The sequence below is a fragment of the Trachurus trachurus genome, assembly GCF_905171665.1.
Source record: "Trachurus trachurus genome assembly, chromosome: 19".
NCBI lineage: Eukaryota > Metazoa > Chordata > Actinopteri > Carangiformes > Carangidae > Trachurus > Trachurus trachurus.
In genome coordinates this window covers 9,623,728-9,646,763 of record NC_139913.1, presented here as the reverse complement: position 1 = coordinate 9,646,763, position 23,036 = coordinate 9,623,728, and the positions used below count along the sequence as shown (strand labels likewise).

Here is a 23,036-nt window from a genome sequence, read left to right as displayed (position 1 = left end):
TATTGACACGGAAGAGTTGGAGGTCGCAGAGAGCGAAGACGAGCTCCCTCCAGACTTTCTTTCTTTCTTTCCTTTTTTTATTTTATTATTCTTTCTTTTCTTTTAACGTGTGTGTGCGTCTTTGAGAAAAGTAAATGTGAGTGTCCAACTTAACCAACTGCTGAGCTTCTCCTCATTAATCACACAGAGAGCAGAAGAACCAGGGGGAGCTGTCCTACATCCCAGAGACATATACACACATATACACACATACACTCCTTAAAATAACTGGGACCATCATAAATAACGCCACAAACCCTTTTTTAAATAAGGCTGAAGCATTACTCAACACTTGACTGTGTTCAGCTCGGCTAAAATGGGAGCACGAGGAGGCAGAAGAGGGAGAGATGCTGAATGGACGATGCTGGTGTGTGTCTGTGTGTGTGTCTTTGTGTGTTTGTGTTAATGGCCTGCAGTCTACGCAGTGTTATTCAGAGCTTAATTTGACTTTGTTATGTGATGACAGACAAGTATGGAGGGTAAATATGATGCCTGCTGTGATGCTGATGTGATGTTGGGAGCTGAGCATCGTGGTGAACCAGGAGCAGGTTTTTCTTTCTTTCTTTCTTTTTTTTTTTTTTTAATGCAGCAGCTTCTCTGTGGCTTTTAAATGTCGAGCTGATGATTTTTTTCTCTCCTAAAATTGGACAGGAAGAGTACGTGAGCAGGATATTCAGCATGACTAATCAATGTTGCAGTGTTATATAATCTGTAACGTGTCTTGAATATTTCTATTGGCTCCAAATTTGGTGATTTCTGGGCGAGACTCAGCTTCTCACACATAATCACGGCTCATGAAACTAGAGAATAAAAAGAAAACTACTAAACTAAAAAGCTCTGTTGTGAGTGTGTGTGTGTTTGGACAGTGGGGATGTGAAACCACAGGATGAACAGAAATCCATTTTGGCAGGTTGTTCAGTCTGGGGATTAAATAGCTGCCTTTCCAATAAGATATCTGTTGGACATGGGACAAAAATAAAAATGTTTCCGTTTGACGTCAAAAAAAAGAAAAAAAAAAAAAAATCAGCTCCTTCAAGAAATGAACGAGTCGTGAGAGACAGACCAGTGCTGAAATAGTATTTTTATTAAATACTTTCAAGATCCAAGTTTGAAGAATAACAAAGCTATGATGAAGACCAACTAACACTCAGACAAACACTTGATAGTCGTCAATTCATGGTTTTGTATTTCATTGTACATCATGATCATGCAAAAAAACTCCAGCATCCATGTGAAGGCTGGGGGAGAAAGCGCAGCCCAATAGTATATCATTACAACGCAGGGAAAACGCTAACATCGAGGGCCTCATACCAAGCTACGGCTCCTGAATCCATTTTTTTTTTAAACCACTTTTTGAAAAATTTTTGCATTTTTTAATTCCTTTTTTTAAATATTTTTTATTTCATGTCACCTATTCAACATTCTGGATGGAGGAAAATTCTTATTTCAAAAGATGCAAATATCATATATTAACACTAGGCTCCATCCTTTTTTATTCAGGTAGGTACATGGTAGAAATGCGTAACTGAAACATGCATATAACTAGGTCTCCCGCTCTGGTTTTTCGACGGCGCAGGTCGCACAAGACCCACAACACCCACACACCACAACTCAACTCCACTCTTTTTGTCTCCGACTCTCACAACTCCTCAACTGAGCAGGCACGATTTAAAACCACCAAGGGTAGATTACATTAATAAATAATTTAGTCCTGATCAATCTATGATCATTCAATGTGTAATTTTGTGTTGTCTTTACTTCTTTCTCCCTCTTTTCCCTTTTTTTTTCTCATATCTTTTTTTTTTTTTTTTGCTTATTAAATTCTCTTTTTCCTGTGTGCAAGGGAGAGTGCAGAACTCCAGCTTGGCAGATCGGCAAAAATTACCAAACGACAAAGTTATAACAGCAACAGCGACGACAACGAAAGAACTCAAACCAGTAACACTTTGAACAGAGAAACAGAGAGAGGTACAACTAAACATCTCAAGAGCAGAGGGGGCTTGTGGGTACAACGAGGAGGGGGGGTGAGGAAGAGGAGGAAGAGGAGGAGGAGGAGGAGGAAGAGGAAGAGGAGGGGGTTAAAGATACAACTGTCGCTGATGGATGGAGACAATTAAGCAGCACAGCAAGGGTGGCACCGTGGTCACACAGTAGTGGTGCAGATATGTTACAAAGCCTAAACACACCACCAGGCGTGCGTGTGTGTGTCTGTGTTTCTGTGTGCGTGTCTGTGTGTGTGTGTGTGCATATGATATGAAGAGACGGCTCACAGCATTGTGGAATCAGAGGTTCAGGAAACTATGATGAAGGTTTTTTTTTTTAATATATATTTTAAAAACTCATTTGAAGAAGAAGAAGAGAAGAGAAGAGGAGGAGGTTGTTGAGGGCGTCAAACTATTTTCAACTTGTTGTTTTTCTTTTTATTCCCCGTCCGTCTCCTATAAACAGTCTTACGGCCATGGGACTGAGCTGGTAGCCCACAGGAGAGTGTATATGTGTGTATCTGTGTGTGTGTGTGTGTGTGTGAGAATAATCGAGAGCTACCAGTGTCTTAAGGAAGTATTTTTTTTTAAGGAGGCAAATTGAAAAGTCTGAGTCTGAGGAAAATGTTGCTCAGGGGGTTTACAGAGGTCAGGGGGTGGTTGCTATTACCCAGATGCACAGGATGAGTGTCTCTTAGATACATGTACATATATTACACTTTTCTACATATATCTATACATACACTGTATTTACACAGTGATTATAAACAAACCAGGCCCTTGCAAGAAAAAAGCGGAGAGAGAGAGAGAAGAGAGAAAAAGGAGCGGGAAGGACGGATAAAAGTGGGGAATGGCTAAAGAGAGAGAGAGAAGGGTTGTAGGTGGGGGGAGGGGGATTGGCGGGCGGGCGGGGGGGGGGAGGGGGATGAGGGAGAGGCGGCGGGCAAACATGCAAAACGCAGACGCCTTCCCCAGCTCGCTCTCTCCCTCCACTGCATACAGACACAACAGAACGTGTTTTCATTTTCAGCATCATCATCATCAACATCATCGTCGTCATCAACATCATCATCATCATCATTATCATCACGCGCAGGTTAAGCGTTTTAAACTTGCACAGTAAAATCTCTCTCTCTTTTTTTTTTTAAAAACTCAGCTGCATTAAAAAGGAGCCTCGAATGTAAAGGATCTGTCCGACACGACAAAACAAAACAAAAAAAAAACAAAAAAGGAAAAGAAAAGAATGAAAGAAAAGGCTCCGGTTTTTCACAGGAACGCAAAGGGAACAGGACGGTAAAAACAAAAAACACGTAAACCCCAAAACACACGCCCCTTTCCCCTCCCCGCCCCCAAACCCCTAAAATCCCACGACAACACGATTTTCCGTTTTTTTTTTTTTTTTTAAACGGAAAACAAACAAAAAAACAAAAAAAAACAAGCACACGAACGAAAACACAAACACATAAAAAGCCTAAAGTTCTACACTTTGGTGCTTCATGTTTTTGATATCAAGTTTCTCTCGTCGTCAACTTCTCTGACTGAGCCGACTTGATTTATTTTTTTTTCCCTCTTATAATTCATGTGGGGGAAAAAACTCCCTATGTGTTTACATCATCCTTCCGGGTTTTGCGTTTAACGTATGCGTTACATACGTCCGGGTATAAAGAGCACAAACACTTTCTACCCGGTAAACCCGCAGAAAAGCCAAAGAAAATGTGTTTCCGAAATCTCAGCTGCTAACTTCACACTCCTCCTCCTCTGTTCCTCCCTTTTTATTAGATAGTGAATATAAATGCTTGGTTTGGGTTTTGGTGGTTTTTCTGGTACATCTAGTCATAATTTACACAGTATATTCATAACTCATACTCATAAACTGTCACAAGTTCAACTGTAAATCCTCTCCTCCCCCAGGACGTCTCATCTCGCGCGGGCAGAAAAAAGATGGCTGCCAGGGGAGGGATAGAGGGCAAAGACGCGCCCTCCAATCAGGCGCCAGATGCATGCATCATCCCATAGGGGGCGGTGTCTTGTGTTCAGCCGGCCCCCAGCAGGTCAAAGGAGGGACAGGATTGGTTGGTTATCGTGGAGAGGGATGCGATCTCGCCCGGCCGGGCTCCTGGCACTAGCCAATCCACGCAGAGGACGTGCCTCTTAAACACGCTCGCTGAAAAAAACTGCCCCCCAAAACACACACTCCAGTAGACTGGAGGCTCAGGACCACTGGGAGGGGAGAGGAAGAGGAAGAGGAGGGGAGGGTTAGGTTTGGTTTAATCAATAATCAAATTGTGATGACTCATATATCAGTTTTAAAGGGTTACTCCGGCGTAAGTTGAAAGGGATAGTTCAACATTTTGGCAAATTGGCCCATTTCCATAATCCCTATAGTCATAGCAGTAGGTTCGTTACCTTTAATTGTCGGTGCAAGCTATTTTTAGAACGGCGGAGCAGAGCCACGAGCTGCTCAGAGCTACGCTACGGAGGCTAATGGGATTTCTTGGTTTCCCTCATCAAACTCATCAAATACACAATCCAACAACTCCAAAACGCTCTGGTGGACAAGTTGTGACCTGCACATTCACCACGCTATGAGATAATAACACAACGTTATGAGATGGAGTTGTTTTAGAGGTAAATTTCTGTCGGGGGCAGTTTTTCGGCAAGCAGTCTCTGCATTTCTTCCTCAGTCTCGTAACGTCCCGTTATTATCTCATAGTGTGGTGAATGTGCAGGTCACAACTTGTCCACCAGAGCGTTTTGGAGTTGTTGGATTGTGTATTTCATGAGTTTGATGAGGGAAACCAAGAAATCCCATCATCGTAGCGTAGAGGAGAGTGGGTGAGTTGTGTTTTCAATAGAATCCAGGCAATGCCAGCAGGTGTTTAATGCCTTGTATTATGTGCGGGGACCCTGTTTGTACTGTTTGGTGAGGTTTGGTGCTGTTCTGAGCATTATTTGTGGCTATGAGCGGCTTTTTGATCGCGGTTGGCTCTTGGCTCCATAGACAGCGGTGTTTTGCTATCTGGCTGTCTGCGCTGAAGTTGCTTTAACTCCAGAAGTTTGCAGTCGGTAAACTCGATCTCTGGAGGCGGTGCTCTACTCAGTCTCACGGTGCGTTACACCATGGGTTGAACTTATGCCGGACTATCCCTTTAACATTGTCTGATGTGTGTGTGTTGTGTACCTGATCACTGTAGTGGCGCGGCAGGCGCTCCTGAGCAGTGGAAGTGAACGTTGAGCCACTTTCCCTCGCGGCGATGCCACACCCTGGTCTCCTCTGATTGGCTGGAGCGAGGGAGGCCTGTGGTGTCCACGAACTGCGTGAGCCGGATGTAGGCGATGCACGCCGCGTCCTCGCCGATCAGGTGCACGTGCGGGTTGAGCAGGGTGGTGTGCACGGGCTTGCTGTTCTTACTCAGCACTGGGAGAAAAAAACACATGCAAAAAAGAGTTCATTCATCTTTAAACACGATGGTAGGTCGACTAAACGGAGTCAGGGAGTCTCACGTGTCGCTGCGTTACAGGAAATTTAATCAAAATCTATGATTCATGTCAAAACACTTTGTAAACCCTTGTTTTTAAAAGGTGCTGAACAGCTGATCTACTGTGGGGTTGGTTTGAAAACACTGCACAGAGGGTGACGCTGTGTTTTAATTTGAAATACATCTCTTACGTTACTTTTGTTACTTCCTGTTTACATTGGCTCACATGTTTCAGGTGCATTAGTTTGGACGCAGATCATTTTAATGTCAAGATGTAAAAGTCTCAGAGTTGACGTAGAATTAGGAAAACCGCTGCACATTAAAGCTGAGACACTAAAATCTGAAAACATCTATTTATGACGGTGGGAGGAGAAAAAAAAAAGGAGGAAAACATCTTCACTGATCAAATCCCAGTTTCTGGTGGCAGAGTTGAAACATTTAAGTTGATTAATCAGTGAGAGAAAATTCAATTTATGGTAGAAAACTGAATTGTTTTTTCACAACTATATGATATTCTGGAGGAAAAAACAATCTCTCAAAGTATCCGACACATTAATCAGTAACAAGAATATTAAACTGGAAGAGTAAACGTCGGGATGTTTCAGTGCCGGCGTCGTCCACAAAAAGACAAATTCACTTGATATTTCCCCACAGCACGTTCCTCTGCTCGCACGCAGCAGGTTTTCAGAGCAAGAGTCAAATAATAAAAAAAAAAGAGACGAGTTGCTGGAGTGAGGAGAGAGGAAGAAACTCACAGTTTTCAAAGTAGAACTTGTGAAAGTCCATGCCCTCCACCAGGTTCCCCAGGGCCTCGGGTTCAAAAGAGGTGAGTCCAGGATCACAAATCCTCCTGAGGGACGAGAAGAAGAGGAGGAGAAGGAGGAGGAGGAGGAGGGAGAAAGAGTGGGAGGGAGACACCAGAGAGTTGTAAGAAAGCAAGAAGAGAAACAATTAGGAGGGGAACAAAAATCACTATAAACAGTCGTTCTTACGTGTAGGCATCGAAATCTCCGTTGTTGATCGCTTCAATCAGCTGCTCCGTTATCTTGATGATCTCCTGTTTACGAGCTGCAGAGCAAATGAGAGAGAGAGAGGGAGAGAGAGAGGGAGAGAGATACAGATGGTGAATGATGAGAAGCCACTTGAGAGGGTGAGACAACAATTAACTATGTGGTGGATTTGCTTGATGACATTTTCTCTCATCACTTTAGCTCCTGCCTTCCTTCGGGCTCTGCGGCTACAGCTACAGCTACAGCTCGCCGCCGCTTTTTAACCTCATCAGTCCGACAGCAGCAGCAGCAGCAGCAGCAGCAGCAGCAGCTTCCTCTGCGACGGCACAGACCGACTCAACGCTACAGGCTCCTCGTACTAACTTTATCCTTTCAACCTCATCTCGTCTCCTCTCCTCTCCTCTCCCTCACGTGACTGGAGCTTCACACATAGCGACAGCTGACCTCGCTCCATGACATTAGCAGACTATCCCCTGAGGAAGACCACAAGCTGCCACTGAGAGCTCGTGCGACTCTCGCTGCCAAAATTAACTGATTCGAGACCCGAGCGTGTATCGAGACAAAGTGTGCGATACATGCGGGGGGGACCGGTGATCTCCTTCATTTTCAAGATGGACGTTTAAAGGACAATTCCAGGCAAATTCAACCTGGGGCTGTAGTTTCCTGATATTTCTTTTTAGGTCTAAAGGAATGAATCTGAAGATTTTCTGCTTAATTGCTCCTGTGATGCAGCAGTTATGTCTGTCCGCACATCGCCACAGCAGCGTATAAGGCAGTGTTTTTCAACCTGACACCATGTGGGGTCACCTGGAATTCCAAATGGGGTCGCCTGAAATGTCTAGTAATTGATTAAAATAAAAAAAAAAGACTGATAAAAATGTTCTTTTAACTAATTATTATTCATTTTAAGATTATGACTGCACTGATGTGATGTTAAAATGGGGTCACGAGCCAAAAAAAGGTTGAGAACTAGTGCCACTGCTATAATGGGAGCGGACGGAGCTTAGGCTGAAAGAAAATGTCAGATGTCTATTCAAAAATACAGCGAGGGGTTTGTTTACTTCAAGAAAGCGGACATGTTTGTAAATATAGCTGCAATATAAAGTCTTGCGAGAGTCAAGTTGACGGCTAACTATGTTTCCAGGTCGTCTGAAGCTCCCGTTTGTTTTACCAACGAAGGAATATCAACTCGGAGGCACGACGTCTTCGTAGCAGTAAGAGTAGTATATCTACCTGTAAACATACTGACTCTCGCGAGACTTTGTATTACAGCTCTGTTTACAAACATGTCGACTTTCTGGAAGCAAACAATCCCCTCGCTGTATGTTTAAAGCCATCTGACGCTGTCTGTGGAAATAAATTGTGGTTTTTTGGGATGTAAACAGCCCAAACAGCCAAAGATCTGTCCGCTCCCATTATACGCTGCTGTGGCGATGCGGGGACAGAAAGAAAATCTTCAGATTCATTCTTTCAGACCTAAAATATTAGGAAACTACAGCTCCAGGTTGAATTGTCCTTTAAATCTTGAAACAGGAAGAACGATCAGATGAGCTGAAAATAAAAGACTCGACGAGTCGACGCCCCCCTTGGTAAAGATGAGACGAGCTTCAGGCGTGCAGCAGCTACAGTGAGTAGAGGGTTAAAGGGGGAAAAAGCTGATGTGCAGTTTAGTCCAGATGTGTTCTTACTCTGCTTAGTGTTGCTTTTAGCAGCGACAGTGTTGCTCCCTAGTGGAGCGGCGGACATGGGGGACTGCGAGAGCTCAGACTCGGGGCAGGAGCTGTTGCCTGTGCTGTTCCATGCCATGCGCTTTACGTCATGCGGTGGTACTGAAACACACAACGGATGGTCAACAGAAACACAAACGACATGGACGGATGACAAGGGGAGACAGAAAACACAAATGTGATGAACCCCCTCCCCTACAAACACACACATGTATATATATATATATATACACACACACACACACAGCAATCATGCACGCACAGCTCATGCGGTTAAACAAAAGTAACAAAAAGTGAAGGAGACACAAAGATGACGTGGGCTAGTGTCAGGAGGATGAGTGAGTGAGTGAGGCATGAGGAGTGAGCGTGGGTTTTGTGACAGACATGCAGATGGGTAACGTGAGGACAGGATGGCAGCTGGAAGCGAGATCGGTGCAGCTCTTGATCGTGATGCTACGTGATGTGGAAGTCATTTAACTGCCTGCTCCGCTCACGTCCAACTCTGCTCTTAATGCTCGTGTATTGTAAAATTAACGACAGATAGACGCCCTTCTTCTGACGAGCTGCAGCAGCGGCGAAGAAGAAAGACAGAAAGAAAGAAAGAAAGAAAGAGGAGGAATCGAAAGCTGCTGTTTGTTATTAGCTCATGTTTTTTTTTTTTAAGCCTGTGAAGGGAGGGGTGGTGAAGGGAGGAGGGGGGAACTTGGCATGATCAGGAAAGGAGGAGAGGTAGAAAAGGTAGAGAGTCGATGGAGGAGAGAGGTCAGACCGTCCTTTGGTGCAGGTGTGTCTGATGAGAGCAGCAGGACAAGGTCAGGAGGTCAGGAGACGAAGGGAGGAGAGAGGAGAGAGATTAGAGCGGAGAGTCGTGAGGACGAGAGAAGAAAAGTAGCAGAGGATGGTGAAAGAGTAAATCAGAGAGAGGATTAAAGATCATAACGGAGAATAAGAAAGCATTAGAGAGCGGAGAGAGGAGGAAAATGTGAGGACAAAGAGAGAGAAACACGATGCTCTGATGGTGGCGCATGGATCCGGGGGCCTTGTCAGACTGGGAGAGCTGGTTTTAGGACGCCCAGCTGCAAGGTGAGCAAGGCTTCCTCCTCCAGCTGGAGCCGTCGCATCGGGAGGACAAGGGGATAGATGCTGTGATCACCAAGACTCACACACACACACACACACACTCAAACGCACGCACACATACACATTTCAGGGTTCCCACAGTGGCCCTGATGAAAACAAAACAAAACCAAAAAAAAAAAATCTACTTTTCGACTTTTTTCTCCTCTCTTCCTAATGAGTTTCCAGACTGAGGTCAAAGCGCCTCCTGAAGAACGAGCCCCTTCTGTTTTTTGAGGTTATTTGTTGTGAGCACAGAGGTGAAGCGGTGGAAGTGTCGTCGTCTGGCACACAATGTACAAAACAATGGAAAATACACAAGAGTGAGGATCATTCTTGCCTTATTACAACTTGGGTCTTACTGTTTTTGTAGTTTGGTACAGTAACATTGTATTCAAACTGAGATCTGATCAATCGGGATTAGTTGCACAAGTGAATCATGATCAATCATACATTTATTGTGAGTGTTTAATAATGGACAAATATGTTGGCTTTATGCAATTGTAACTACATTATGTATAATTTATTTATTACATTAAATTAACATGACGACAGCTCCATCTGAGTTTTAACTTTCAGCAGAGACGATTTAGCTCCACAACTGATTCATTTCCAGCAACTGATTAAAACTTTCAATCAATCAGTTAAAGGAATTTGCATTAACGTATAATTATCAAACATTAATTGCTCCATCTGAGCTGTTGTTATACCATTATGTAATTTTTTTTAATATATACACGTGTTATTTGTTATTATGAGTTGTTATCAGGTAAATTCATATGCAAGTTACATTTTAATGCATTACTTAATTGTTGCCCCTTTTTGGTTTTTAGGTTGCCTTTAACATCTGGCCAGGGACAATGGATGAATATTAGGCTTACTGACCAACAACTCTGGCTCACTTGCAGTTTCTTTTAAATACTGGTGATTAGTGGTGCATTGTCCCTGTTAAATAAACCCATAAATAAATAAACGAGAACTGATTCATTTCCAGCAACTGATTCAAACGTTCAATTAATCAGTTAAAGGAAATCGCATTAACCTGTAATCATCACGGCCCTGGTAAAAACATTAATGGTTGGACCATCAGGATGTGAGGCAGAGATGTATTGATTGCGTATCGTAAGATCTAAGCCAGTCTTCAGAGTTGTGTTTTATATTTTAATATTGTACTGGTAACACAACATTTAGTTTCTTTTGTTTCTTTTATAATACTATGATTTTATGTTCCACTGACAACATATAATGGTTACATAATAAACCTAAAATCATCACGCTTCCACAAAAAGGAGAAACGTGTGTTTAAAAATAAGTTCAGATGTGGGTGTTTTCCATCTGTACTTTTCGGTACAAGAAAAAAACAACTGCAGAAATATCCAGACTTCTTCCTAAAAGCTGACAACAGCTCCGCACCTCTGGGGGTTTATTTAAAAACTTGACTTTCTGCTTGCGCTTGTTACCGCCTGTCAGACTCAATCAACATGGTGAGTGAAATCTTATTTTTTTTTAAGTCAAAATGAGACAAATAAGAGTCAAGTTGTAATAAAGTGGAATTATCCTTTAAATAAATCAATACTGTCAATCGGTATCAAATTTTGTAATGTTCCCTGAGTTTTCCCTGAAGAGAAAAGTCCCGAAAGAAACATAAAAATCAGGAATATACTGTATATTTATATATATATATAAGAAAGAAAACCAGTGGGAACCCTCAAAAAGCTTGGTGGATCAGAGTGAGGGAGCTCAAAGATGTAAGACGTCATTGCCGGTACATAAAGCCAGGGGGGAGGAGGGGGAGTGGGGTAGGTGGGTGGGTGGGTGGGGGTGTTAGGTCCTTGCCAGGGGCAACCGTTATGGCTTCTGGTTGCCATGGATAAACTTACTGGCAGGTGAGCTTTGAGGTGAGGGCAGAAGTGGGGGCATCTCCTCGGTGGCGCTGCTCTGACTCAGCGCCGAACTGTCCGCTAGAACACACACACACAGAACGCAGCCGGACACACAGTAAATACACACACGTACACACACACAAACAAACACACACACACATATCACATATCACAGGCACACGGTCAAGAGTGTGAGAGACACGTGTTTGCTGCATCTCGGCACGCCTGTCAGTCACAACAGTCAAATGCACACACTTGGCTAGATGGGGAGACAGAGAGAAGAGAGAGAGCGGGATAAGAACAGGAAAAGGGGAGAAAACCACTCGAGTACCTTTCCTACCTTTCATTTCCTCCTCGTCGTTGGTGGCGTTGCTCTCCGTTGATCCCTGGAGTCAGAAGACAGACCGACACAAAGACACTCAGGTTAAAAAAAAAAGAAAGAAAAAGAAAGAGGCCAGGGTCTCGTCTTGTCTCGTCTCCGAGCCGAGTGAAGTGAAGCTCCGCCCCCTTTTTACATACGAAGGGAGCGCGAGTCTCACCTTGACTCCGTCGGGAGGGTTGTGCACCACCGTGCTCTGCGATTCCTGCGATGCAAGAGACAGAAAAGTGAGTCCACGACACGCCACGATCCCAAACCAGTGCCTCTCAACTGGATTCAAACTGGGCCCCCTGTTCTACCTCAGCTGCACTACACCTGCTCTGTCCAGACTAGAAGATGAAACAACACTATCAAGGCTGTAAATAATGATTATTTTCTTTATCGGTCATCATTATCAGCCTTTTATTTATTTTAATTAATGATTGTTTGGTCTTTAAAATGCTGGGAAATAAAATAAATGCTCATCACAAACCTGAAAGATGTTTTTATTTCACTGTCCAAGATAAGGACAAAGATAAACAGCGCATATTTACATTTAAGACGCGATAGTTTTCTGCTGATTAACTTTCACTTTCAGATTGTGATGACAGGATCATAACTTCAAAGATAAACTAAAGAAATTAAAGTACTGAGTAATTTCTCCTGAACCTTTTTATCTAGTGCTTGAACTAAGTTTTTGTCATCATCAATTCATCTGCACGTTATCTTTGGTTTAAAAATCTGCTATATTTAAATAGCAATCTCTCACACTTTTCCAGGAGACAAGTGCAAAAAAATAATCATTAATCTTGTTTTATCCAACAAGAGGCAGAAAAGCTGAATAATTTCTGGTCTACAACAATATAGAGAAACATCAATATTATTAACTATTAGATCAGAACTATTGAAATACTTTCCTATTATATAATCTAAAACATAAAAGTGGGACATTTTCTATAAAATGAAAGCTATCCTTATTAGTATTAGTATAGTATCTTAACCTGATGGCATTGTCTTAGCCTCTTTTTCCTTTCCTTCTTATATTCAATGTATAATTACTCAGTTGACGCTACTTTTTTCTATTCATTTTTGTCATAGTTTAATTGTTCCTTGTTTTTTGCCTTTGTAACATTTGGTTTTTGATTATGTTCTTCATCTGAGGTTTTCATATAAGCCCTTTTGGGTTTCATACCTCTCCTCCACACATCCCAATCATAATAACTGTTTATATTATTTTAAAATGATATGTTTGTGCAAAATAAATTAAATGAATAATTGGCCCAGCCCTACTCGCGGCCTGTTTTGGGGTTCTGCACCCGTTGAGAAGCACTAAACCAAGACAAGATAGTGAACTATCCACACCACAGCGCTACAGGATGTCACGTGTAATGCATCATGCTAGTAAAGCATCTTAAAAAAACCACAACATGCTACTGAGGACCGAGTGTGAGCATTAAAAAGCCTGGCAGTTATGATAAGGATGTCGATGAGGGGGTTGTTAATGAGGCGCAGGATAAACAGGTTAGAGTGAGTATGATGGGCTGGATTGGATGAAGAGGAGCTGGATGACAGAGTAAGATGTTAGGATGGATGGTTGCAAGGCCGTGTCGACTTTAATGAGGAAGTCGCACAGGATAGCTGGTTAATCATGGCAGGAGGAGGATTATACACAGATAATAACACAGAGGCCATTACATGATAAGACTAAACTCTACTTGGATGTATCAGCAGCTGGAGCTCTGAGCCACGACTCCACACACACGTCTCTGTGCCGTGCTGCCTCTTTAGAGACACATAATCCCGGAGACAAGGTCATGCTCCTTAGAAAATCTCAAAGGTGCACATGTGCAGCCTGAGATTTGAAATAATTTCCCAAAACGTGTTTTTTATTCCATTTTTTTTTTTTTTATCCGCTTGATTTACAAGTCAGGACCACATGTGCACCTTAGGGATGGAGAGGGGGAGGGAGGAGGGAATGGAGGGGGGAGGTAAAATGGCCAGAGGATGGGTACTGTCATGGAGCGACGACACCTCCCGGATGGTAGATGAAGGATAATAACAAGCAGCAACTACACTGCCCGTCCAAAAAAAAAAAAAAGTCACCACTTGGATTTAACTAAGATAATAGGTAAGAGTGAGTACTGCATGGATGAATATGTTTCAGCTGGCAACAACTTATCTAACCCTAACTGATGCAGTCTCATTTCTTAAACAACTATGTTGGGCGACACATCTTGTGGTCGTGAAAAAGATGTTCATCTGTTTCAGAAGGATCAGATTATTGGCATGAATCAAGCAGATAAAAACATGATACTGTGCGTTTACACCAAAAGCGTCCAAAGCTTCCAAAGCGTCACCAACGAGAAGTTGAGTCTCGGTTAACTTTAAGGTAATTAGCTATGACGTGGTTCAGCGGCAACCGGTCAGAATAGAGACGTCCTTCCATGTGTCCTGCTTCTTCGAATGACCAGCGCGATTGAACTTTGACGTCAGTCACATGAAGAGCGACCAAAGCGGCTAAAAATATTTTGGAAGCTGTCTTGTCTGAAGCGCAACGATCGGGTGATTTTGCCTCTTTGGAAGCTTTTGGTGTGAACGTACAGTTAAGGAGATCGCTGAGACTGAAAGTGGGTTAAGAACTGTCCAACGCATTATTAAAAACTGGAAGGAGAGTGGGGAACCATCTTCTTCACGGAAGAAATGTGGTCTAATGTGACCACAACATGAGTCCAGACCTTAACCTCACAGAGAATCTTTGAAAAATTAATGCAACTCTGTGGACGGAAATAAATGTTGTGACATTGCAGAAGCTACAGCGAAACGATGCCACAGCGAAAGCGTTTCGTAATCCAACGAAATATCAGAGTGTGTGACTTTTTTTTGGACGGGCAGTGTACATGATGATAATGGAGGATGAGGCACAACGGGCGACTACGATGCAACTACTGGCTGGGTGTTGGTGGTTGTGGTTGTGGCGGGCGGGCGAGTGGGTGGGTGGGGGTGGGGGGGTAAGGAGGCGGTAGGGGAGCGGGGGGGGGGACCGACACTGCGGCGGCCTACTGTACCATCTGGGTGTTGGTCGCCATGTTGGTGTCTTTCAGGGCATTGATGGCGCTCACTATACTGTTCTTACTGTTGTTGGTAGAAGGCTGGGACGAGAACGCAAACACTCAGAGTGAACACAGGTTGTTGTTTTTTTACACACACACACACACACACACACAAACACACACAAACACACACACATATACACAGATGCATTAGAATTATCCGCCTTTTAGGGAACGGGGCTAATTGTCGGTGGAGGCTCCCGGGCTGTTGAGAGCTAACAGGGTAAATGAGAGGGTGAGTGCCACAGAATGGCCTCTAGATCATCCTTTTTACTGCCTCACTAACCCTCTATGCCTCCGCCACTTAACTGCACAGAGAGACCCCTGGGGCAGAGGAGAAAGAGAGGGAGGCAGCAGCAGAGAGAGAGAGAGAGAGGGGGGGAGGAGTAGGAGGAGAGAGAGATGCTTAGTAGTAGTAGCAGCAGCAGCGAGAGAATGATGGAGAGAGACTGCTCGGGAACGAGAGCAGCAAAACCTCTGACAGAGGCCCATTAAAAAGGTGAAAGAATAAAACGAATATAAAAAAAATAATTAAGTGATAATTACACACAAGATTATGACCGGTGGACTGTCAACTTGTGGATGTGGCTACAGGAATTGTTACGGCCTAAGAAGGGCAGAGAAACCCTGGAGGTAAAAACCAAAAAAAAAAATTGTCTACAAAAAAACAAAAACCTTGACAAACAAAAAAAAAAAAAAAAGGAACCGTTTGAAATAAATAATACAAAAGGAAGAGAAGAGTGAGAGCGAGTGGAGAAGAAACAGAAACAGCGAGAGGCACAGAAAGAGAACAGAAGGTAGAGAAAGGGGGTCAAAGCTAACGGAGGAGAGACAGGACACGAGGTAACAGAACAAAAGAGGGCAGCGAGGTGACGAGACAACCTTACCTTAGCAGAATCTGACTTCTTGTTGAGTAAACTTTTGCAAGCTGTAAAAAAAAAAAAATTAAAGAAAAGAGGATAGAAAGGGAGAGAAAGGGGAAGATAACTGAGTTTCACTGTTGACGACAGCATCTTTTAAATCCACCCAATCCCCCCTTTTTTATTAAAAAAAAAAGAAACCCACAACAAATCTGAATCTAAATTTGTCTTATCTACTCAACCCCCCCCCCCCCCAAAAAAAAAAACCTGACTCTTTGTGACAAAGTAAGCTCATAGTCTCTAGAGAATAACATGCATTTAATGGATTTAATGGGCATTTTTTTTCCTTCCCCCCCTTCGCTTTGGCTGTACAGGTTGCTACACTCTGCAAAACCCATTCACATCATAAGTCCATTCATTGCCATCTGGGGATAAAAGAGAAACATGAGAGCAAAGTAAACTTCCTCAATCCATTTCCTGTCTAGAAAGACCCCAGCAGATCTAAAAAAGAGAGTGATGGTCAGACTCAAACTGCCGCCAGGACTGACGACTGCTGATGAGCTAGGTTAATGTAAATCATTGATTTCCTTTAAGGGCCCCAGTCACTTTCCCCCCTCTCAGTCTAAAGCTCTCAACTGTCTGTTGCTTCCTTTTCTCTCATTTTCCACTGACACACACGTTTCAAAAATCTTATCTTGTGTTTCTTACCTTCCAATAAGAAAATGGGAGAGGGAGAAGGTGGGGGGGAGAAAGAAGGGATGGGGATGGGGGGTTGAAAGAGACGGCTTTGTATTACAGTATAAAGGAGTGGTAAGAGATAAGGGGGCACAGCATTTACAGCAGCAAACAATATCAAGAGACAACGCATCATGCTCCTTAATCTGCTTAATGTTGCGTCGCTATGCAGCGTCTGTCTTGGCCTGGCCATGCAGCATCCAAAAGGAGAAAATATTAAATAAAATAATGTTTTCATTCCAAAAAACCAGGGGGAAAAAAAAAGGGAGAGCTTGATTTGATTGTTCAGAGTGCAAACATCTGCTCTTCTTCATTCGACTAAAACTCTTCTACCAAAAAATAAAATAAAACCAGCCACCAGGGTGCTAATAAGTGACAGCGTGGGACCAACGTGTTCATATGCTCTCTGAATACAAACCTTCCCTCCTCCTCTTACACTCAAGAGAGTGAGCATCGCCACCACCACTGCCACATGACGACAGTTTGGGTAAAGTCAGGATGACCCACAGCAGGGAGGGCTGCACCACCACCACCACCACTCAAGCAAAGACAGTACGCCTGCTTGGTGATGACGATGACGATTAGGGAAGGATGTATTAAAAAGCAACAGAAGGTGTTTCTCCCCTGGTACATTTCTATTTTAAATAGGATTATAACCAACACAGGACACCCACATGCGAAAGGCAGCAAGGCAAAACACCTTTCTAGAAAACACACACAGAGAAGACGCTTCAAACGCACACTCCTGTCACATTTTCTTTGCTATAATGTCGTTAAAAAAAGGGGGAAACATCATGAGCAAACTGCCAAGCCTTGCCTGAGCCATACTCTACAGAGAAGTGCGGGGAAGCAGTTATAGTATAAAAAAACACAACGACAAACAAACAAAAAAAAAGTAGTGCTAGGATTTTGTGGTGACGATCAAAAAACAACAAAACACACACGGAAATATAAGGCTATTATTAAAGGAGGAAGGAAAGAGGAGAAAGGCTGAGGAGTCCAGTTCGGAGCGATGATGATGATGTCGAACATGATATTCACGGAAAAAACTTACAAAAACAGGCAACGTGGTCCAGGACGCCCTCAGTTGGAGGGCCCTAGCTGACAGTCAAACCACCACAAACACCCCGGTAACTCAGCGCACCAATCACACACTGAGGTCGTCTCCCCCCATTCACAGTTTTTAAACCTTCATTCATTATCCTGCCTACACACAGTTTACCTAGTTTACCTGACTATGAGCTCTAATGCACGCACTGCAGAGCAAAGGAGATTCTCTCGTCTTGAATGTGGCGACAAGGAAGCCCGAGTGCTCTACACTGCGTCTGTCTAAGGTACAAAAAAAATCCATGGAGCCACCATCGGAATCGCCGACCTTTTCCCACCCGCCCATCCCCACCCGGCAGGATGAGAGCCAGGTCTGCTTTTAGCACTTTCAAAATAAAAAAATCTGCTCCTCTGTCCACGGCGTGCAGAGTTATTATAGTTAACTAAAACTAAGATTAAAACTAAAACTAGTAGTGAAACTAATTTTGTAAAATGAAATAAAAATTATGAGAACTAAATAAAAACTATAATGAACAATGCAAATCTAACTAAAACTAAACCGAATTGCAGATAACATTAGCAGAGTTTAGTTTTAGTTGGCTAAAGTTGCAGGAAGAAAACGCCAAAGCTCAACAGGGGACGACTTTGAGTACGACCCACAGGTAGATAAGAGTGTAGATAAGAGTGAACGTAACGTGACGAGGACTTATGGGAACATTTATGGGATGCAACTATTAGTTAATCTTTAGAGATCTTACACAGGCTTTCTCCTAATACCTGAAGAACTAAAGCTAAATAAAAACTCAAAAACTAGTCAATTCCTCAAAAATAAAAACTAGAACTAAACTAGAACTAAACTGAAATAAAAAAGCAAACTGAAAAACTAAATAAAAAGAAAAACAAATGAAAAATTTAAAACTAATTTATAATAACCTTTGTCCACAATGCAATAAATGATGCAAAAGTGTGACCTAGTGTTTGACCAGCGGCGGCAGAGCTGCTGCCACGTTGGCCGACGGGCGGCGTTCCCTTCGAAGAGGTTCAGAGGTTTTCTTTTGGAAGTACTAAAACAGACCTCAGGAGAGGCAGATGAGACATAGGATGCCTTCAGCCACCAGGGATTCAACAGGAAAGGCTGCACAGCGATGATGGTTTCAACAGTTGGCTTTTCACCGAATGCAGCACTCCCCATCATCATCCTCCGTCTCAGTCTGAACTGAACCCCGCCCCTCTGGCTCCTCAACATCCGCCTTTTCACCCCGTCTCCCTCCCGCACCCAGTCCCAGGTCTGACGATGGCAGCACGCCAACCCAGCTCTTGCCGGCCCCCTGCAGTGTCAGTTCCCGCCCGCAGGATACATGCCCCTCCTCATCCCCTGCCCCCAGTCCGCCTCTGTGCTTCCCCCCGCGAGGACGGGGCACAGAGGCGCACGGGGTCAGCTGGAAGTCAGGATGGAGCTTGCGTAAAAGTGACGACATGGCTAATTTGGGGGGAGGGGGGGGGATGAAGTGGGAGTTATGAGGTGGAGGCTGAGCTGTGGTGAGGTGTAAATGTATAAAAAAGTACTTTAAAGTGCAGGTTGAACTCTTATTGATTACCGTTAAGTGATGCTGATGTTCATGAGTGTGTGCAGTGGAAAAAAAAAAATCTGACGTCTTTGCATTAGAGCAAAAGACAACACATCTAGAATAGCTAAAATGTACAAAATCTGTGTGAGAATGCATGCACGTGTGTGTGTGTGTGTGTGTGTGTGTGTGTGGGGATGTCGATGAGGATGCTGACAGAGGCTGCATGCGTGAGTTTAGGTGTGTGTGGGGTGGGGGGGGGGGGGGGGGGGGGGGGGGGGAATGAGAGGGGCCCAATCCCCCTGTTCTCTGAACCAAAAGACGTAGTTGTTGTTGTTGTTGTTGTGTGTGTGGAGAGGAAGTGGATGGGCGTGTCTCTGGGACGTACCTTCCTGAGCCAGTGAGGCCGTGGAGGAGGCGGCAGCAGCAGAGTTGGTATGCTGCCGGCCCACTATTGGACAGAAATGCTACAGTTGGGAGGAGCTATGCAAATTGAATTTTCACCCTGGTTCAATCGTGGGCCTAGAAAGCTACAGCGAGCGCAGGCTGCAGCCCAGATTCGTCGGCACGTTTTAACTTCGACAGAAATGGGCTAAAGCGAAAGATGTTGCACCCCCTGTGGTTTCCTAGGCCCAGGCTTGAAATCATTAGCCATCGACTGACCAATTACTTAGGGGCTGAGAACAAGGCTTCAACCAGAACAAGTCGCTCCCAGCAGGGCTGAGATTAGAAACACAGAATCTTAACAGTCACCTGGTTTTATAACACCACACTTGCCCCCAACATAAAAATCTCATAAGAAAAAGTCTACATTTCCCTTTCTCAAGCATGCAAACGCTCCACGGGCAGCAGAAAAGAGGGACACACGCTCTCTCACACATACGCACACACATGTATTCTCACACACACATACACACACACACAAAACAAAAGGAGAGATACATTAGCATGGACAAGGACAAAACTGACACCCACATATAATCTGGTACATGACAAAATATCATATTTTTTAGCCTGTTCACATATATTAAGAAGTTAAATCACTTATAATTATAATGATAACAATAATAATAATGATAATATTAATCAATTGTCATCAATACATTATTTCTACCATGACTCCAAGGAACATGTTTCAGTTCAGTTTAATGTCGTAAGCGAGCAAATTCCTGTGCACACACAAAAACAAGTTGTTATTTTAAGGATGAGTGGGTGACTCTGTGTGTGTGTGTGTTGTCTTTGTGTGTGTATGTTGGCTGTATGTGTGTGTGTAGTGAGGGGGTTAAAAAGAGGTGCAGAGGACTCTATCCACTCTCCTTCCTCCTCTCCCTCTGCATGTGCTGCGTGGGAGGCTGAGGGCGAAGGGCACACCCACCTGAGAAGTTTCTGGACACCAGCATGGTGGTGAGAATGGCTCCCTGGAGGAGAGGAGGAAGGAGGAAGACGTGAGGAAGAATAATGAGTGTGAGGACTTTTGTTTTACCGAACAAGCTTTTGCAACACCATTTTTATCTTCCTGCGCCTCCTTAAGAGCGCCGCTGCTAGATCCACAGTCAAAAGCCGAGCGTTCGTTTCTTCTTTGCTACATTCAAATAATTACGTATTGTTTGACAAATTACTGGGTTGACTTGATGCAGACTTTTGGTTTCCACTGTGTGTCTTCATCACATCTTAAAGTCCCATGGTGTATTCTTCAATGCAAATGGATTTAAATGATGTGACAACACAGAGCAGCTGCTCCTTCACGAGTTTGCATGTAACGGCTTTGAATGCAAACTACAGCAGCTACAGCTCGAGATGTTTCAATACGGCTGCTGATACGACACCAGAGTTCCTGAGCCCATATCTTAACTGTGATTCAACATTTTTAGACATTCTTCACAACATTTCCTACAAAACAATGTTTTGGCTGATCAAAAGAAGATCTCAAAGCCATTTAAAGGAGACATATTATGCCCCCTTTCCATGAATTAAAATAGTTCCCATGTGTCTTAAAGACATATCTGTGACATGCTTTGGTCTAAATACCCCAAGGATCAAACATCACAGCTCTTTTCATCCTCTCAAAACAGCCCTGTTCAGAACGGCTGGTTTCAGAGCCTGTCCCTTTAAATGCAAATAACCACTGCTTGCCCCGCCCCTTCTACCGGTCCCAGGTAGGGGTGGTATTATGCAAATTCGAAACCTAGTTACATCACCGGAAGACAACTGAGGGAACAGCTCGTAAAACCATGTGGATTTCAACCTAGCGAGCCTGCACATCACAGATTTTTTTTGTCAGTTCTCACATTTTGGGGGTCGGAAGGCAAGACAAACACCCAAATATATGTTATATTTCCATATATCCCCTTTAAGAACTTAGTCTGAATAAAACAGGCAAATTTGTATTTAAATTAAGAACCGTTCGATCAGAAGACTTGACCAGACATTCAAGCTGAGCTCTGAATATTTGACGTTTTTAAATTCTCAGCGTGATGATACTGAAAAGACCACAGAGCTGTAACGAACATACTTCTTCATAACACAAAAAACACATTTGAAGCATGACTAAAGGTGCCTAAATATAAAGCTCATGTTAAATAACTATTATTCGATCTTGTTCCATCATATAAAGGGATGTGCAGAGACTAATTTCAATAAGATCAAAGGAAGCAACAACTAAATAAGTACATTTAACCATCTCAATACACAACAGTGAAAGGAGAGCAGTAAAAACAACAGTTTCACAATGAGTACCTTGAGTTTTCGGCGAGCATTGAACTTGCGGAGACACTCGACAGTTTCCTGTCTGTGCATCATGGAGGCCACTGTAGAGCGGTGCTGTGGGAAAAAAACAAACAAAACAAATAATTAAACACATAACAAACTGATTCTTTGAGTGAATCTATTTTCTTCTTCATGTTATATGTCTAGATAATATACTCTTCATCTTCGGTGGGTTAAGTGAGTGAATACTTACGCAGACCCATGGGTGTTTGAGGGCCTGTTCAGCAGTGATTCTCTTGGCTGGGTTGATGGTCAACATCTGGTTGATCAGGTTCTTTGCCTCTGGGGTCACCGTGTCCCACTCTGGGGAGGGGAACTGGGCAAAATAGGGGAAAAACAAGTGAGTGTGACAGTTTAGAAAAAATCAGAGAGTCAGAGAGGAGCCCTGCATCTATCAGATCTGCATGTCCCGGGCTAATCCACGCCATCTGGGCACCAGGTCTTTATTTAATCTGTCAAAATTATGACGACATGACAGTAAAAACTGCTAATTTTCCTTTTGGATTAACAGAACACATGCTCCTGTTGCAGGTCTTTGAAGAGTTTTTTTATAAAGAGTAAATAATTCCCTTCAAACAGGCTGCCTCAGACTTCACTCTCTCAGCAAAATTGAAAAGCAACTTGATTATCAGAAACTGAGAAAGGAGGATACCCCTTCTCTGAGTCTCCCTCCCTCTCTCCCTCTCTCACACACACACACACACACGCACACACACCCCTCTGCAATGCGTCAGGGAGGCCCTGATAGGATCAATAGCTTTGGACCAACTCTCAATTGGACACTATTAAACATTCAAAAAACTGCTTAGCAAACTCCTGCACTGCACCGTTTACAGATATACACCTCACACACACCCAGACAGACACACACACAGCACACTTACATCATATGCCCCAGCTTTGATCTGCTGATAGAGTTTGTGCTGATCTTCATCCCAAAATGGAGGATACCCCACTAACAAGATATAGAGAATAACACCTGACAGAAAACAAAGCGAAAAGATTATCTTACAATATTTGCATCACTTTGCCTTCAAATTAGGAAAAAGACATTGATACAGTTGTATCCACATGACAACAGGTGACAATGCAGACAATTGAATACAAAAAAAGAAGAGGTCAGTTACTCCATTACTTCCTCTTTTTTTTTAAATGCTCTGCAGGATTTTATAGCTTATACATCTGCAATGTTTGCCATTATAATATCTTTAGAATGACTTGTCATATAAGAAGCAAAGAAACAGTAATTACCAATTACATTGACAATGTAGTATTTTATCTTTTTCAAAATACTGGTTATTAATTTGGTTTCTATATAAAATAATTCCTTTGTGAACAATAAAAGTTATTATGGACACA

At 43.2% G+C, this 23,036-nt stretch overlaps 1 protein-coding gene across 9 annotated transcripts in view; it reads right to left on the bottom strand.

The window, feature by feature from the left end:
* Window positions 1-1,102: 1,102 nt before the first annotated feature.
* LOC311002760 (calcium/calmodulin-dependent protein kinase type II subunit gamma) overlaps window positions 1,103-23,036 on the bottom strand; it is a 41,155-nt gene continuing 19,221 nt past the window's right edge. Inside the window, exons 9-23 of one of the 9 annotated variants that reach the window (XM_083994230.1) lie at window positions 22,562-22,656; window positions 21,871-21,993; window positions 21,648-21,731; window positions 20,287-20,329; window positions 19,300-19,362; window positions 15,592-15,632; window positions 14,660-14,743; window positions 11,776-11,820; window positions 11,577-11,622; window positions 11,234-11,314; window positions 8,199-8,339; window positions 6,493-6,568; window positions 6,256-6,350; window positions 5,203-5,439; window positions 1,103-4,241 (exon numbers count right to left, since the gene is read on the bottom strand). In XM_083994230.1, coding sequence (XP_083850356.1) covers window positions 5,207-5,439; window positions 6,256-6,350; window positions 6,493-6,568; window positions 8,199-8,339; window positions 11,234-11,314; window positions 11,577-11,622; window positions 11,776-11,820; window positions 14,660-14,743; window positions 15,592-15,632; window positions 19,300-19,362; window positions 20,287-20,329; window positions 21,648-21,731; window positions 21,871-21,993; window positions 22,562-22,656 — 1,250 coding nt within the window. In that variant the 3' untranslated portion in view covers window positions 1,103-4,241; window positions 5,203-5,206. The remainder of the gene's footprint in view (window positions 4,242-5,202; window positions 5,440-6,255; window positions 6,351-6,492; window positions 6,569-8,198; window positions 8,340-11,233; window positions 11,315-11,576; window positions 11,623-11,775; window positions 11,821-14,659; window positions 14,744-15,591; window positions 15,633-19,299; window positions 19,363-20,286; window positions 20,330-21,647; window positions 21,732-21,870; window positions 21,994-22,561; window positions 22,657-23,036) is intronic. The other 8 variants (XM_083994233.1, XM_083994232.1, XM_083994231.1 and 5 more) reach the window with 8 other exon arrangements.